Source organism: Archocentrus centrarchus, chromosome 8, assembly GCF_007364275.1.
Source record: "Archocentrus centrarchus isolate MPI-CPG fArcCen1 chromosome 8, fArcCen1, whole genome shotgun sequence".
Taxonomy (NCBI): domain Eukaryota; kingdom Metazoa; phylum Chordata; class Actinopteri; order Cichliformes; family Cichlidae; genus Archocentrus; species Archocentrus centrarchus.
In genome coordinates, this window is record NC_044353.1 from 6,964,557 (window position 1) to 6,983,816 (window position 19,260).

The following is a 19,260-nucleotide window of genomic DNA, read 5'->3' on the forward strand; positions in this document are numbered from 1 at the left end:
TCCACATCGAAAGGAGCCAGTTGAGGTGGCTCGGGCATCTGATTAGGATGCCTCCTGGCCGACTCCTGGGTGAGGTGTTCCGGGCATGTCCCACCGGGAGGAGGCCCCGTGGTAGACCCAGGACACGCTGGAGAGATTGTGTATCTCGGCTGGCCTGGGAACGCCTTGGGGTCCCTCCGGATGGGCTGGAGGAGGTGGCTGGGGAGAGGGAAGCTTGGGCTTCTCTGCTTAGGCTTCTGCCCCCGCGACCCGGCCCCGGATAAGCGGAAGAAAATGGATGGATGGATGGATGGATGGATGGATGGACACTGGTTGCCAGTCCGGTTTAGAATTGATTTTAAGGATTTACTATTTGTTTTTAAGGCGTTGCATGGGTTAGCGCCTTCCTACCTCTCCGATCTCATAAGCCTGCGTACTCCCACTGAGGTCTGCTGAGCAAATGCTCCTAACTGTCCAACGGTCAAGATTAAAACACAGAGGTGATTGGGGCTTTGCAGATGTTGCTCCAAACCTTTGGAACAAATTACCCCTTCATATCAGGACCTCTCCAACAGCTGGCACTTTTAAATCCCATTTGGAAACCTATTTTTTTTCTTTGGCTTTTAAATCAGACTGAGTCTTGAGTCCTGGATAAATTATTGATGCTGTTTTTAACTTATATTTTATTAATTTATGTCTCCTGTCTTTTTTTATCTTATCTTATGTTTTATGTCATTTTATTTATTTTAAACGTACAGCATTTTGGTCAGCTGCTGCTGTTGTTTTAAATGTGCTTTAGAAATAAACTTGACTTGACTCGCTAGCTAGGGTTAAAAAAGCTCCTAGCTCAGTAGCTAGGCTGAAGTTTGTTCTGAAAGTATAAAATCTGCTGGTATGGACAAAGTTGTGTTTTTGGTCCTGTTGCAGTTCAGGCAGTAGAAGAAAATTGGGGAAATCTTAAAAACTAAATTTTGCCACAAAGTACTCAAACCAAACTGGTTGTTTCGTTTTACCAGTTGAAAGAATCAATGTAACAGATAGTAGCGCTTCCACTTTAAAAGGCAAACAATTCCACAATGTACAACTAACCTTTTTTAACATCATTCTTAAACGTGAAGGTGGAATCTATAGTAAAACCATGATATTTAACTTCATGTACAATCTGAAGTTCTTCTCCTTTCAGGAAGACATTTGAACATAATCTAGATTTTAAATATTTTGAGAAAATTATGTGTATTTTCTATTAATTAAGTAGTAGACATGACTTAGTAGCCACTGATGAATCCAGTTCATAACTGTTGTCAGTTCTTCTGTAACGTCCATATCAGACTTTGCCTGTGTAAAAATAACATCATCATCTGCATACAACTGAGCATTGATGTTTTGACAAACATTTGGTAAGTCATGAATATATAAAGAAAATAAAATTGGTCTTAGTATGAAGCCTTGAGGTACAATTGGTAATATGTTAATTAGTCTATAATTTTTAACATCCACTTTATTCCCCGATTTTAACATTTTTAAATTGGAGTAGCCATGGTTTTTAAATCATGGCTACTTTCTATGTTGTAGGAACAATACAGGGGTGGCTGTAGCTCAGGAGGTAGAGCGAGTCACCTACTGATTGGAAGGTCAGTGGTTTGATTCCTGGCTACTCCAGGCTGCATGCAAGATACATGCATCGGGCAAGATGCTTAACCCCAAGTTGTGAATGTTAGATAATAAAAGCACTTAGCTTATTTAATCATGGAAGTGCTTGTATGAATGGGGTAAATGTGTTGTATAAGCACTTTGAGCACTCAAACAGAGTAGAAAAGCACTATATAGGAACTAGTCCATTTACAGTATCTGACTGATAGATTAATCATATGCATTATCGGACATCTCAAGTAGTAACCCTTTGCTTTACAAAAAAGGGAACTTTCAAAACCTGTCATGATATAAAATACCACAAGTTGTTATAGAATAAATTAATCCACCTGAGTAAAATCAGCTCTACCTCACTGAGCTTACAGTATTTAATTAATAATATTTTTACAGAAGGTTTCAAATGTTGAACTTCAGACAATGTAAAACTGATAATATTACTTTCAGATACGAGTACTGTAAAATATCTAATTACTTCCACTGGAATCGTGTACTATGACTTCACTCCAAAGGTACTCATACAGGAATAGGGGTGTCGCAATATCAACAGTAACCCCAGTATTTAAAACTGAAATCTAGCTATTGCATTTATAATACACATATATGTTGTAAATAATTGCACAATTGTTCCTTCTGAAAACATTTGTTCTCTCTCCACCTCCCTATGCTCATATTTTGAGTGTAATTAAATTGTAAAAAAAGACACGTAGCACACAATAAACAGAGTGAGTTTTATTACATTAAATTATTATTTTTAAATTTTCAGAAAGGCCAGGATAAGTCTGAAGTGAAAATCTTGAGAGCTCTAATAGGGACCATTCTGCCCTGTAATGTTGGTAGGGGCATGTCCCTGCCCTATGAACCTGCGCCTTTGCTTTTAAGACATTTGCTACTTAACATACCATAGCACTGATACATCACTATTACTGCCAGTACTGCTATTATAGTACTTTGTGTGCCTGTCATTGCATTTTTCTTTCATTTATGCATCAAAAGTGCAGTGCAGTGATGGTTTTTTGCTTTTTAGATTAATGTTAGTAAATTTCATCCAAACAAGAGAATGTTTTAGTATGTTCCTTGTAAATAGCTACAATTTGCTATAATAAACTGTAATTACAGGTTATTATACAGTAGTAGGTGTGAAGTTCCGTTAATACTCTTAATTCCCTGGTTTTTGATGTAATTGATCCGGATGTAATGATTCCGCTGACTTTATCTCACGTGATGCTACAGTTGTTTTGTTTTGTTTTGATTTGTTTTGTTTAAGTTGTATTTGCAGCATGCCCACAGTCCGGGATTTCCACCACAGATGAGCATAATGACCGTGAGTTCAGCGAAATTACAGCGTCCGAGCTTCTGCTCTGCCAAAATCACACGTTTTGAGTTTCTCAAGAAGGGCAATGTTTGTTATGATTGTCCCCCCGCTGTGGGACCACAGGCAGTGTGTGTGTGTGTGTGTGTGTGTGTGTGTGTGTGTGTGTGTGTGTGTGTGTGTGTGTGTATTTTACTAAAGTTAATACTTTATTACGGGGGCATCGGGTTGATCTTCTTTGATTAAGATAATGTTTTGCTCAAAGGAATGAAAGAAATAGAACAATAATTGGATGAACTGAATTTTGTGTGTGTTAAATAAACAACATTATAAAATAAGAATCCCAGCTTTTTAACTGCGTCTTATTATAATCAGCCTTTAATGGCTTTTGGAAAAAATAAAGAATTTTATTTTGGGAAAAGCTTTAATGCTGTCTTCAGAATTACAAATAATTTTAAAACCAGTTATGTATTCATGTTTGATTATTATTTTTGCCCGAGTATTCAGACATCCTGTGGCCCAAATTTACTTTATGTAGTAAAAAAAAAAATAGAATCTAGCATCAGTTGTGTTAAATGCCAGAGGAAATTTCCTCCTCACAAGTTACAGAATTAAGTTTCATTTTCCACAGTAACAAATGCGACCCGACCCCACTTTATATATATAATCCTCGTCAGTCAGTATTAATAACATGTCCTCCTTAAATTGTTGCGATTCCGACAGTTGTTGACCTCGTGAAAGCAAACTATGCCTGTAGGTTTTTGCGCGTATTGTCACACTTGCGGGAAAATGTTTTAATGGCTAAAATTGCTTCTCACTTTGAGACTTCTTTTTTGCATTATTAAGGCCTGCTCTCCGCCAAAAGCGCCGGGAAGAGCCGGTGCGCCGCCGCTGCCGGTTGTGATTTGTGTGACAGGGTGAAGCGCTGCAGCCAATGAGCGCGCTGCTTGTGCCAAATGGAGGCAGAGAGGGGGTCCGTGCAGACGCGCAGTGCACTCTCAAGTTTGGAACACTCTCCAGCCCGCTCTGCTGCCAGGAGTCTCTTCACAACAAGGGGGGAAACAAGCGGCGACTCGGTTATTCTGGACCGAGAGTAGGAGTAAAACCGGACCGTTTCGAAGGATATTCGTAATTAAATATACTTGTTGGGTGAGAGTTCCTGTTTTGTTTTCTGCTTTCGCTGACTGCTGTTGGTCTGCGTGTTTCCCTGTCATGCGTCCTGTCTCCCTCTCTTGGACTTAATGGTTTTGAACGCTGAGCGTCACGTTTGTGGACCCTTCAGCTGGGATGTACCGGAGGGCAAACCCTCCTAAACCCGCTTCATCTCCGCATTTCCACTGAACAGGAATATAAAGCCGGTTTTTGTTTCTGTTTTTAAAGAGCTGGTGCTGGTTTCTGAAAAGCTCTGAAAAGTTTTCGTTTTAAAGGGTTGCCTAATCATGACCCCCATCTGGAGGTCATAGCCGACCCTTCGTCCTTCTTCCCCTCCGCATCACTGTCCCTCTCCCCAATGATGACTATGAGCTCCATATCAGACACTTTAGTAACGACCGATCCGTCCAAATCTGCGTTTTTGGAGTTCGGCGGCCACAGCTACCCCGGACACCCTGGACATCAGCAACCTTCACCAGGCTTATCCCACAACCATTACCCGGTCCACGGACTGCACGCCGTCGGGCCCTCGCAGCACGATGGGCCCTTCTCCTCCGGGGCCTCTTCTTACGGTCGCCCGCTGGGATACCCGCCCTACCATAGTACAGTGAGTGCACATCACCCCGGTGCCTACCTGCCTTATCAGCACGGAGGTCACAGCGGTGCGCTCGGACACACCAGACTGGAGGATGCGGGTAGGTTTTACACAGAAAAAAAAAAATTATGTTTGCAATTTTGTTTCTATAGTTTGGCCTTATACTTCGCTTTAAAATATTTACAGTGTACTCATGTTTCGTTTTTGGTTTTCTTTTCTTTTGTTTGTTTGTTTTGTTTTGTTTTATTTCTTTAGTTTAGAAGTGCTGAGGTGCTGAAGGATGCCAGTAAATAAAGGAAAACTAAAAGAATATACTATACTAATAATACATAATTATTAGTTCGATGTCTTTTTAAATAATGGTACAGTCTGAAACCTGTCACAAAAGACATTAAAAGAATAATACACACAAAACTAATACGGGTAATCACAGTGGATGGACATTAAAATTATTGAAGTGGGTCAACCGAAACGTGAAAATAATCCACAGCGGAGCGCGATAATTGGATCCACACGCAGGGTCGGCCACAGCGTTGAGTTTAGTGTATTTTGGGGTTGGCCGGGAGATGAGTTTAAGGCCCGCACAGACTGTGTGACTCTCCACAAGAAGCTACCGGCACCGGCCCTGTGGTGTCCCGCAGCGACCCGCCGGAGATGCACTCCCTACCAAAATCATCATCATCATCATCATCATCATCATCATGCTCTTCACGTTTCCCTTTGAGAAGACACCAAAGCCTGTAATCACAATCTGACCTCCGCCGCCACCGACACAATCAACGGGATTAATTGACTATATGATAAAGATTAAATTAAAATGTTATTTTGAACGAAAAAAAATCATACACGTCTACTGTGCAACTTTTCCGACGTATAACACAACTAGAATCCCAACCGTAAGAAAAAATGGATAATTTTACCTTAAATTATTTATACATTTGTTGTACTGACTTAAGAATATTGAGGTTTTTCCTGTGTAGTATCGCTACATGTGATAAATTACATATAATGCAACTATAAGAAAAGATTTCATAAAATGAAAATCCCATATAACTTTCACCATCTTGCACCGTTTTTATTTTCAATAATATCCCAGTACAGATCAATTTCCTTTTACATTTTCAGTTTTTTTTTTTTCACTCTTAAATTTTATTTATTTATTTTATTTATGTCTACATAAAGCTATTTGTACTTTGTACACATTCATTTTTTTTTTGTCCCTATTTAACCGTTTGAAAATATCTTTGACTCACAGTGCTGGTGTACGGTTTCAGTTTAAAGTCTCCTCTCTGATTTTCACAAAATATTAAGCTGGCAGGAATGCTGGAACACATGAAAAATGACAGGCACCCATAAAAAAACAGAAAACAGACATCGTGTATTAGATACACACAAACACAGCAGAAAAGCTTAAAAATATCATTTGGAAAAATGCACTTAGAAACCAATTTTATCCCAGATTGTTTTTGCACAGTTATGTCTACAAATGACTGAAAATATCAATAAATTAATATTTAAAAAAGAAAAAAGTTTGACATAAATGTGACACAGCTGAAAGCCCCATATCAGCGCTTCCAGCAGGTTTACTTTATTGGGCTCTTAAATAAATTATGATTCCACATATTGACAGATGAACAGACGGATCAGCTCAAGGCTCATTTCACAACGCTTCAAGGCAACTACAGTTTATACACATCAGTGGCACAGAAAAGGGTCAGCTAGAAAAACAGATGTTCGTTGGTTCTGCCCCAAATCAGACTCTTTGGATTTGTTTTATAACAGCCTCTAACTCACTGGATACAAGTTCAATTTCATGCAGTGCAAATCTCAGTCTGTGAATAACATTGGAATAGTAATGTCTCTTCTTCTTCTTCTTCTTCTTCTTCTTCTTCTTCTTCTTCTTCTTCTTCTTCTTCTTCTTCTTCTTCTTCTTCTTCTTAACATCAGCACTTTATTATTATTTCTGTGTCCTTACCACCTTCATCGAATGTCCAGTTTGTTGCACCAGGGGTCACCACTACAAAACATACATATAGCTGTTATGGTTGAGCTGGTCAGTGTTTCACACACTAACACACTTTCTCTTTAAAGGAAACTTTTCTTTGTCAGATCTTTTCTGAGCACCCATTGTTCTTCTGTCCTTCACTTCAGCTCCTTGCTGCCGGAGCTCAGCTCAGATCCAGAATCCAAGCGTCTTGTGGGGCCTTGGCTTGTCCACAGCTGTTCTCTCCTGCCACTGCAGGCTGTGAGCTCATGTCATAACAAAGATCAGTGGAGGCGAGCATGAACACAGTATAGCTTCCCTGAAAAAAAAAAAAAGTAAATTAAAAAAGAAGAAGAAGAAGAGGCAACATAGCTGAGCTGCTGGTGTGACTGAATAACTGTAAGCCAAACTGGTTTGGAGAGGACAAATGGGGTTTATTTGCTTTCTTTACTTATTTATTTTTGCTTTTGCAGCATTTACTGTCACGCATTTACATTACAGAACTTAGTACATGTCATAGCTGTCATGCAGCCCCATCTTAAACCAACAAATATTGTCATTACACAATATCAGTGGGTGAAACAGAGCCACGGTAGCTGCAGTGATTTTACCCCAGAACCAGTGGGTTATTTTCATCCAGTGTTATTTCAGGTTATTAGAGCGCCACATCCTTTATGCTGGGGACTTTCTAGCCCCGGGTACTGGGTGAAGAAAATTATTGCTTCTGTGCTATACCCATTTTTTACAATTTCATCCAATTTTATTGTGGGGAATTTATAAATAATTATAATTAAATCCTTAGGTGATAATTTTGTATTTCACATGTAGACAGTTTTTCATTTTTGTAAAATCTTTCAGATGGTCAAAATGATTAAACCTAAATTTAATACAATTAATACAATTAATTTTGAAATGTTATTCATGCTTTTTGGAAATGTAAAATATGAGGTAAATTGTTGAATGGTTAAGATAAAAAAAAAAATCAAAATAAACAGACAAAAATAACAAAAAAAAAACCAGGAGTAAAAAACACTGTTGTCCAACATCCATTTTCATTGTTTCTATGATTCACACATATTTGTTTTACGTACAGATCTGCCCCCTGAATTTCTGTTTTACTTATTAAATCTAGTAATTACTTCAATATTAAAATGTACTTTGTTTCCTGTAGTTTTTTGTGACATCAAAAACTCCAGTTTGAAATCCCAGTTTGTTCAAATGTAACTGAGAACCATCCTTCTGTCCTCCCTCATAACATAGAGCACGATAAGCCCACTGCGGTCATAGAGAACGGAGAAGTGAGGCTCAATGGGAAAGGGAAAAAGATCCGGAAGCCCCGAACAATCTACTCCAGTCTGCAGCTCCAGGCCCTCAACCAGCGCTTCCAGCAAACCCAGTACCTCGCCCTGCCAGAGAGGGCCGACCTGGCTGCCAAACTGGGCCTCACGCAGACCCAGGTAACATGCAGGATAGGACATACACAAATGGATGCAAATGCCGACCTTTTCACATTCAGAACACCCTACCTATTAAGACTGAGCAGAAAGGAATGATGCATTAGAAATATGTATTTGCATTTTAAAAATATAATTAACCTGTCTATTGAAAAAACATTATAACCTGTGATGACAAGATTTGGACACCTTTCTAATATGAAGTGTTGCTAATAGAGGGTTGCGCTGCCAACTTCACCCTACTTTCCAAAGTACATATGACAAAAACAATTTGAGAAACGTTTTCATCGAGATCAGTCACACTTTTAATCGCTTCCTTTTGTTCTTATTAAGCCCAAACAAACAAACAAACAGGCACTGGAACATTCGTGTCGACTGAGGCCAACGCACACTCCTTCATGTGTAAATTTGACACTGATATGCTCTAACATAAGAGTCATGTGATATCTATCTATGACAGTCATAGATTAAATCTGCAAATACATAAGAAAACAACATAATTTGAAGAGGACGGCACTGTCCTGGAGTCCGTTCATGCGCATTTGTGTATTTGTGTCATCGGATGAGGTTAAAAATTGATTTGCCCGTACTTTTTGTTTGTTTTGCATCTCTCTGAAGTGTGCGCACACACACACACACACCCACACACACACACACAGGCAAACAAAAGCCTAACAGCTGCCGTTTTGTCTGTTGTGGAGTCTGTGAAGCTGCATTGTGTTTTGTAGCCTCCAGGTCAAACTGCAGTTATTAAATTTGATATTTTAATATTTAATTATAATTCAAATCACTTCTAAATATCTATAAATGCTGGCAAGTGCTAGCCAACAGTGATGCGGATTTTATCCAGTCAACAAATGCTTTAAATTATGGATCAAATCCCCTGATCCACATCTGTATAGTAATATTAGAGAAACAGTGTGAATGCAAGGGCAGGTTCTTCCAAAATAAAAAAAGTAACCTTCATAATTTAAGCAAGAAGTATTAAAATGCATGGATTGCATCAGAAACATGTGCGTCATCATTTACTTCATACAGTAGTTTATGTACAGTTGGGTTCTACAAAGAAATGTACAATTTGTTGTGATGTTTCATTTATATCTTCTTAGGCTGATTATTGTGCCTAAAATCATTCAGTGTTTTGAATATTGTGATGAGACTCTATAAAACTAATTATAATTGTGGCTGAGGAGCATGCTTATGTACTATAACATATTATAGCATAATATATACAACACATTACTAATGGTTAAAGGTAGATTTTGATCTATTTAATTCAATAAACACACAGAAAAAGTAGGCAGCATCCACAGTGATCGGTCAAATAGACTGTTTGTTTTTTACCTAGGACACAATTATCTTGTTCTTGCTGCTGTTATTTATTTATTTATTTTTATTTATTTATTTATTTTTTGGGGTGGGGGGTCTCAAGCCATAGTCTTCTTCTTGAACTCCTGTTTTCCCCTTTTCTATCACAGGAACTGTTAAAGTGTGCATTTAGCAGTTATCCTTTTTGGTTATCATCTTTTGGTGTAACTAAGGATGGCTCCATTGACTCACATTTCTTTTTAAGGCACGTGTTTTCCGTGAGAGTAAAGTGTGTGCCGTTTTGTAAATTAGACCTAATAAAAATGTGGGTACAAGTGCTAAAAATCCTGTCCCACAGAAAGTGGGGCACCTGATCACTGAGACATAATAAAATGTAAAAGTGCAGCTAACAGTGCAAATGAAATAATCTCCTGTAGCTGTAGTATAGCTGTAGTTAAACTATGTGTTTTTCACTGGGGGGTGGTAAGCACGATACTCAATATGTCACAAGGCCCACTGTGATTAATCACAATATCCATGTCACTGACAGGAAAAAGGAAAACTGTGGGAAAATCAGTTTATTTGCTGCATCATTCTGTCATTATCTGTGCATATTTAAATTAGCAATGTGTCAGTTTAAGCTCTCTGATTTGTTTTGCCAGTTGGCTGCACTTTTCCTGATATTCTCCTACGCTACAACTCATTCACCTTACCCACATTCGTTTCAGACGTGCCACAGAGTCATAAAGTTGTGACTCCGGCAAGTCAGACTGGCAGGAAAATCCAGAGCGCTCCATGTTTTATTTTGACATTTGGCTCTAGTGCGTCACTAACTTATTGGAAGATGAGGCAAAAAGACACATGGCTGTATCAATATTTTGTTCACCTCTGCTGTCAACCTAATGTAATTCGTTAGCTTAAAAGATAATAAATCTTTATTTATAATTGCATACATCTGAAACAATTTAAATGTAGTTTAACATCATGAGCTCGTTAGCCAAGTTAAGCTAGTCACAGTATCATTTAGCAGGAGTTTAACTAGTGTTTTTCTCCACCATGTTAGGATTTTTGTAATATTAAATTTAGCTATGTTAAATAAACTGAATTACCAAGAGGGGGACAGTCAGTGTGGATAGTTTTTTAAATATCATGTAAATTATTTTAATTTGAACCTTAATAGCCTAGCCTTGCTATGTAGCCCCCTTTCTTTAGTTTCTTTAGTTTTATCTTTAGCTTTTTTTCTAGTTAATATAAATTTAAAAAGTGTAAAAAGACCCATTTCAAAGAGGAACTTTCACACAAGCACAACCAGCAACAACTGAGTTGTCATTAACAATATGACAAACAGTTCTTTTTCTCTTGGGAGCCCAGAGCTGGAAAACAGGAAGCATTTTCCTTGTGAGTAACACTTGTACATGTAGACTGGAGACAAATTTGCTCACTGTGTCAGACGGCACAGTCACTGTTATTTATGGCTGAGAGGAATATGCAATATAGAAAATGTTGCGCTACCTTAGTGCCATGGATTTGTGACACATCTGCTTATGCTCTGCTAGAATTAGCACAGATCCATTACACCTGTCGAAAAGGTGAAGAATAAAGGTTTGAACAGGGAGCAGGTGTCCTACTGGGGAAACATTAGATAGTCCTGTTTTGGAATATTTGAAATATGATACTTGCACGCCTGCATGTGTGTCTGTGGGTGTGCACACTCAGTATCCATAAGCATTTGATGTTATCAGCTGAACTGTCCTAATCCCATATGAATTAACTGCTGCGGCTATGTGTACACTAGGAGTAGGGGATGATCCATTAATTTGCCTTCACCTTTTCTATTGATAGAGTGGCTTTTATTGTGGTCTGCTACAAGTCGTCCTCATGTATGCTTACTAAAGAAACACATCTTTTTTTAACTTCATATTCTCTGAGGTGTTTTGGATCAAAGACAGTGGGCTTTGACTACATCAGTGTCCTTACAGTATGTCTGAGTTCAGCTCATACTGGAGTACAGTGAGAGCATATATGATGTAGTCTGAGGAATGGAAGCACATTTTTGTGGGACTGTGAGTTCCCATTTTGGAAACAAGGCACAAGGTTACTTAAAGGAATCTTTTCTTAGCATCGTATACTGCAGGAACGTAACATATGTTCTCATTCCATAGCTCACATTGTTGGGCTGTGTCCAAAATCACTCACTACTTTTTTGCCATTTTATTTGGATGTTTTAGATGTCCAGTTCCTGATGTGTAAATGTCTCCACAATGAAACACTCAAAAGTCCTTCAATTGGATAAGAGGAAGAAAATGGATGGATGGATGGGAAAAAAACAGCAGTGTTTGTAAAATATACCCTATGCAAAACACCACATTTTGAAGGTGATGATGCAAAATGTTAAAGGTGTGCAAGTGCCTGAAATGTCGATATACTGTTAACCATGTTAACCATGCTGCACAAAAGCTTTGAAAGGAATCAGTTAAGATGCAGCTGATGGAACAAAAATTTTGCCTTAAACATTGTTGAATTTCAGCATCTTGTATACACAGCCAATTATTTTTAGAGGATCTAAAGTAAGTGGACAAATCAAATCAAATGCTTTTTGTGCTCAGAATGTGGCAGCACTACTAGAAACAGGTCCAACCAGGCCGCAATTGGCCAGATGTCAGTAACCATATTAAACAAATCAAGAGATTAGTTAGAGTAGCTATGACTTTATTTTAACCCTCTGAGGTCAAAGTCATCTTAAGTGTTAACCCTAACCCTGTATTTTGGAGGAATGGAAAATGGGCTTTCCTGGAAAAGAGTAAATATCTTTTCAGTTAGAATCTTTTCTGTTCTTTGTTCCCTGAATGCCATAATTTGGTAGAATAGGTAAATAAACATGAAAATAAAATATTCTGATTGCCTCGGTTAGGGTTGGGGTTGTGGTTAACATAGATGATGACTTAGGCCTCAGACTTAAGTTTAATAAAGAAGGATTAAGATTTTCTCTGCACAAAAAACTATGGCATAGTATTATCAGTTAAACCAGGAAGTAAGTCTATCTGCATTTATCTGATAAACCTGATAATATCTTCCACACTGGCACCAATCAATCCTATCAAAGTTGCTTGCTGGTTGACAGCTGTGGGACAGCCTACACTATAAAGGTTTTTTAAACTTCTGCATATTTGGCCCACAGAACTTGATATAATAGCACTCTTATTGAGTTTTTTTTTTCCACTGATTATGGATGAGGAAAAGTTTGTTTATATTTGTGTATTATTGTGTATAGTGTTATATTATTAATGTACAAGTTCATGTGACACTAAAGAAGCCCTGCTCTTGTGAGGTTTGCTCTGCTGTGACTGATGTTCAGAGCTGACAAAGTTATTTAATATTTTCCCTTCATTTTATGATAACTATATTTTTTTATTGTTGTTGTTTACCTTTCTCCCCTTTGTATTATGCAAATGATTTTCACTGGAATTTTGATCTTATGACACACAGATTTAGTAAAAAATAAGTGGTTTTCAGACACTGACAGGGCTTTTTAATAACTCTCATAGCAACGGCTGGAATTTTTTTTTATTTTATTTTGCTGAACTTATACTTTCTACATTTTTAAGCAGTTTAGGAAACAAAAAAATAATCATTCTAACTGAAACATTAAAAGTGATTCACATCCCCCACCCCCCAAAAAAGCCTGTTTTGCCTTTCACCTAAATATAAGGTCAGGTTAGGATTATCATCTATGATGACTTAAACCTCTGAGGGTTAAATAATATTTAAACACAGAGAATTATGGGGGAAATATGCGTTACAATTTTATAGATAAATCAATTTTTATATTTGCAGGCTTGTTTTCTCTCATCTAGTGATGACATAGTTACTAGATGAAGTCACAGAAGAGCTCGTAGCTGCAGTCAGCTGTGATCAGTCTGTGAGCATCTGTGAAATATGTATAAGTCCAGTGTGAACAGCGAGCATTCCTCACATGCACGGGTACACGTTTGTGATCACAGGCACACCCGTGAAAAACATATGTAGCTTGTCTGCATGTGTACGCCCACGGTCACACACACACACACACACACACACACACACACACACACACACACACACACACACACACACACACACACACACACACACACACACTCTTTAAGATAGTGATCATGCCATTAGGCTGCCAGCCAGCCACTGACCACTTTCCATCGAAAAATAATGTTCCCAAACACAGCTGAGGAATGGCACGTAGCACCGTTCTAATGTTTTTCCTTGAAACTTTCTCTATCTCTGTCCATCTTACATGCGTGTGTGTGCGCGCACGCACACACACACACACACACACACACACACACTCTGTCTCCCCTCAGAGGCATCTTGCCTGCCTCTCAGCCACCTTCCTCCCTTAAAGTCAGAGTCATTAGCCACGCTCTCAGAAAAGTTGTCAGCTCCGTGTTGCTGCTGGAATATGAAACCAATAATTACAGATTTAATGCCCTCAACGAGCATTAACATAACATGCTGTTGATTGACACCTGGCCTTATAAGCTACACTTCAATACTTTAGGTAGGGAAATTATTATATTGCATTCAGTGTGGTGGGTGGCTGTCACTTTTTTTATTTTAATATATCAATTATCATAAATAGAAACTTGACTGTACAACTATAATATTAGTTAAAATACTTTCTTTTTAATATTACACATTAAAGAAGTCAAAGTGATGAATTTAAAATGCAATTAGAATTTTAATTGCTGAATTGTAACATTTAGCAGCATTTCTGGGATTTACTTACGATGGTATTGTATATTTATGGAGTTTATCTATGCTTCTCACAGCTAGTGACTGACGTCAGTAGATACACTGGAACAATAGAGTTTAAATTAAATGTCAAATTTCACTCCCCGTGGATTTTTGGCTGTTTCGGATCAAAAGCCGGGTGTGAAAGCTGGACCTTTTTGGATTATTGGTAAAGGGATAATTTTTTCCACATATTCAGAGTCAATTACAGCAGTCTGAAATTAGAATTTTTATAGAATAAAATATCTTCCATAAAACCACTTCAACAGTCTTCATAAATACTCATAAACTCCCAGGGTAATAATTCCTAGGAGAAAACTCTTTGAGAGCCAAAAGTGTTTTCTTTTCTTTTTCTCACTCTTTTATATTTTTTCTCCTTTGCTGTTAGCCAGAGCTGCTCCTCCGTGCAGCACCAGCTCTGTGAGCATTTTTCTTTTTTTCCTTTACAGCCCAGTTAAATCCTATTTCAGACAAAAGTATCCTTCACTGGCTGTGTGCAATTATTCATGATTGACTCATTCCCGCTAAGCTGACAGGTTGCCCGAAAGGCACTTTTGTGTAATTTGATGCTCAATTTGCAAGCATGCTGGAAACAGAAAACTTGCCAATTATGTCAACATCAACACAACTGAATAATCTCTAACCACAGATAAATGATTGAAGTGATCTACATAATTTGAGATATTTTAATAATACTGTGTCTGTATTATTCACACAGTATTTTTTTTATGAACCTGCTGGCTGATGTATTCACAGGAACAGGTAACAATATGGTTACATTTAGAAAATCTGAGCATCGGTGTTTGTTGAACTCGTTGTACTGGAACATGTAGGCGTTCCATTAAACACCTGTCACTTTTATCAGTGTTATTTTTATAACCCTGAAGGAGCTATATGGATCACAGTGTGTTATGAATACCTTTTACAATGGCTGGTGTTTTTTTAGCTCTACTGGCTACCTGTAGTTTTCCTGTAATAGTACTACAAGCTTATTGTCTGTTAATACTCCAGTGGAATTGAAGGGTAGGCACATCTTATGTGTGCTGCCTATTGTTGCCTAGTTTCCTGTAATCTTATGCTACCTTATTGTTTTTTTTTTGTTGTTTTTGTCTGCTATAGGTATCAGGGATATTGCTGAAACTCACTCAAACTTCTCTTTAAAACCTTTCAGTGTTTCCTAAAAGCTGGATTTTAAAAAATAAAGAAACAATAAAATACTGCTTCCTTCCTAGGTTTACCTCAAGTGATGCTATATCTGCAACAATGTGTGTGTGCGTGCGTGCGTGCGTGTGTGTGTGTGTGTGTGTGTGTGTTGGGGGGGATGCATGGAGGTGAGCTTCACTTCAGTTATTCGATTTTGGTGTGACAATCTTGAGGGAATTCCTTCAAATTTTGCAAAAAAAAAAAAATCAGTTTGACCTCAAAGACAATAAAATGATAAATTAATATTTTCTATCCTAAAACTTAAAGGTGATCGCTCTACAAAACCACTTTTCTTGCTATTATTTGATTGCATAAGAAGCTGAGACTGTGGTCATATCCACGCTAACACTTCTCTTGGGTACCCACCTTGATTTTTTGGTGATTGTATGGTTCCTTTGTGCTGGCAGGTTGAAGATGCTTATGAAGCACACATATTATAAGTGCCTTGATAGGCATGGTTGTAAACCCCAACTTGAGTGGTTGGTGTTGGTATATGACAACAAGGCTGCAATTGAAGTTTAATTTAGTATTTTTGGCAAAGGCACGCCCGCTTTTGTGATTGTTAAGGATAAAAAAACCTCAACAAATAAAAAAGTTGGACAAAATTAGAGCATAATAATTCTTTAAAAAATATTCACTGATCCGTGACCTTAAAGTAAAACAGTCACTTAAAGGGAACTCATGCTTGAATCACTGAATGCAATCATAGTGTCATCAGCAGGGGTCTTAACTCTTTCCCTCTTCCATCTTCCAGGTCAAAATATGGTTCCAAAACAAGCGATCTAAATACAAGAAGATCATGAAGAACGGGCCCTGCGGACCCGAGGGAGAACACCTTGCCCCGCCGCCACCGTCCTCCTCCTCTCCATGCTCCTTGTGGGATATTAGCATGGCTGCCAAAGGTGCACCGGTGCACTCGGGAGGATATGTGAACAATTTTGGACACTGGTACCCCGGACACCAGCAGGAATCCATGCCAAGAACTCAGATGATGTGACAGACAGGGAGATGCAAACACTTCCAGGACAAATTGCGGATTTATTCCAGCAGGCTGAACTGGAGCTATGAAAGACACGGACATTATTTAGAGTGTGAGCCACTCTGGAGGCAAAAATATAAGTGTCAGACACCAATACAACTGAAGCAGGCAGATATAGTGGCTACTGCTAAAATAGCTGTAAAATATACAATTATATATGAAAAACAAGGATCGGTAAAATTGCTGAATTTACCGTTAGATGTTAACAGTATATTGATGATGTCTGACAAGCCTTTATCAGGAATCAACAAAGTGGCTCAGGTCTCATTTGTAACATAATTAGCTAGATATGAATATTGATAAACTACTCAGAGACTTAGCTATGAGGAGTGGATCATCAGATCTGATACGCTACAGAGCTGAGCAGTGAGTGTTCGGTGCTTACGCCAAGCCGCAGTGCTGCGCATACCTGTTCAAAGTATTTCACTGTCATGTTTTTGGTCTTTATTTTTGCCAGTCGCCAAATATTAAACTGTGCATATCTGACTGAGACTGTGCTTATGTTGCTGAACACCAACCCAAGCCAGAAGTCTCAGCTACAGCATAAATATGACTAATGACAAATGTAGCTTTACAGCAGCAGTAGAAGCTTTTCTTTTGTAAGAGGAGGAAATTTGGCTTTAAATATGTTTTTTAACTAACTTTGCCCAAGTTTTCTTGTTTATAAAAGTCTATTTCTGCCTCCAGAGCAGCTCTGCCTGCTAAGACCTTTTGATAAAGCTAAACTAATGCTACAACTCAAAGCTAACGCCAACCCTGCATTTGTTTGTTTTTTTTAATCCTTTTATTTGGGGGGTACACTCGGTTTTTCAGGGCATCCTCATAAACATTTTTTTAATGAACACTCGGGTTTGCTGATGTTAAAGACAGATCAGATTAAAAAGCAGATGGAAAAGAACATTCTTGTGATGCTGACGTGCGTGTGTGTGTGAGTGTGTGTGTGTGTGTGGATATAGACCAAAAGGCAAATATGAAATAGTACTAATAGGTGTTCTTATACTGTATACTGTAGGTATAAGTTATACGCAGGCATGTTATGGTATTTCTAAAATCCTTTTTCAGGAGGATTTATGATGACCCTTTGAGTATTTTTTCCATCTTATTTTTTTGGCTCACTTTGTTTTTGTTGTTGTTATTTTTTATAATCCATATAACTGAAAATTGGACTAAATTAAAATAATTGGGCTGCACACTCCCTTCTATTCTACGCATTGTTCGCTTTTGTCCTCCGACGGCTTTTGTGGGATTTGGGGTGTTTGGTGGAAAATAATAAGCTGATTCACATTTTTATGAACTTTGCATTTTTCTGCAGTTTCAGCTTTAAATCCCAAACACATTTTGCCTTTGTTATTTGAAATAAATCAAACTGAGTCATCACCGCCAAACTATCTGATTTTGTTTATCTAACTTAAATTCAAAGGTGGACATAATTTGTCTTTGCACCTTTAATAGAATATCAAATTCAGGCAACAGTAACTTATTGCTAAAATAACACATCCCCCCTCACTTTAAGCTCTTTGTGCGTCCCCGTGGCCTGAAGCCATTTTCTTGAAGTCGTAAATCAGAAGAAGCAAGTCACGTCTTTCACCCCTGCAAACATCTGGAAATGCAAAAACAGTCGTCAAACATCGTCAATGATTTTATAAAATGACCACGTCAATTATAGGTAATTTAGGACACAGCTTGTTAAATAAAGCTTTCACTCTGATGCTGTAATTATCTGTAATTGTCAGTCAAGGGAATATCCTTCTACCTCAAGGCCTCAAGGGAGAAGTGTAGGAAGTCGTGGATTGCATCAAACTGGATTACTGAGGCCTAATCCTTTCACATCAAATTGATTTGTTGAATGTTTTTTTGAAGATCTGCATGAATATATTAGAGTATTTTATTACCAGAAAAGGCAAATAGCTACTTTATTATATATCAGTACATTCCAGTTTATTTACTGACTAAAATGCCAGCTCACAGCAACAGTCCTCTCAAGATTCTTCATATTGACCCGACACGAGAGAAAACCCTGATGAGGGTACACATTTATGAATATGTGAGGCAGTTATTTCAAATGCACATGTAAGCACTGTTTTCCTTCTAAAACTAGCTCGTATGCATTTCTCTAAAGGTGGAAGGTCAGTTGAGCTAAACGCTGCGGCGTCTCGTTCATCGTGAGAGCAGCAGCATCAGATTTCTCTTCGGATTGACCTGCTTTAAAAGTCTCTTTGGAGATGATGTTGAGTTGTAAAATTAGTGATTTCTTTTATCATATGAACCAAATATTCTGTCCAAATGACATATCTGTGAAGTGAAAACCATTTCACATGCTTAAACTCAGACACACGGCTGCCCCTCCCTGAGCCTGGTTCCGCTCAAGATCTCTTCCTGTTACAGTTGAGCTGCGCTCTTCCTCCCTACCGCTGCCAAATGCTTCCTCACAGCGTGTCATCAGATCTTAGAATATTACAGGATCTTTCCCTTCCAATATTAAACACACTGCTACTGTTGTGAAATGGTCCGTATCGAGAAATATAATAGAAAATAATCTGAAATAATTAAAATTAATTTAACTGAGTTGTCCACTATAAACCATCAGTTTACATCACTTCATATAAAGACTTAAAGCTGACAGTAACAAATGCTTGAAAACACTCCTTATATCTTTTCATATGGTGCTTTTAAATGTTTAATTTAGGGTTGGGACAGGAAAATATAATCAGTTATTAACAACACTGCACTTTTCGTGCCATTAAGTGAAGAGTCAGAGAAAGGAGTCATTTACAGCTGGGCATGAAGTGGCTTGATTTTCAG

The 19,260-nt window shown here is 38.1% G+C and overlaps 1 protein-coding gene across 1 annotated transcript; it reads left to right on the forward strand.

Moving 5' to 3' along the window:
• The first annotated feature begins 3,911 nt into the window (after window positions 1-3,911).
• Window positions 3,912-17,808, forward strand: LOC115784780 (homeobox protein Dlx4a-like). Its single transcript, XM_030736125.1, has 3 exons — window positions 3,912-4,785; window positions 7,930-8,126; window positions 16,174-17,808. The coding sequence occupies exons 1-3, from the start codon at window positions 4,449-4,451 to the stop codon at window positions 16,414-16,416; spliced, it is 777 nt and encodes a 258-aa protein (XP_030591985.1). The 5' UTR covers window positions 3,912-4,448; the 3' UTR covers window positions 16,417-17,808.
• The last annotated feature ends 1,452 nt before the right edge of the window (window positions 17,809-19,260 follow it).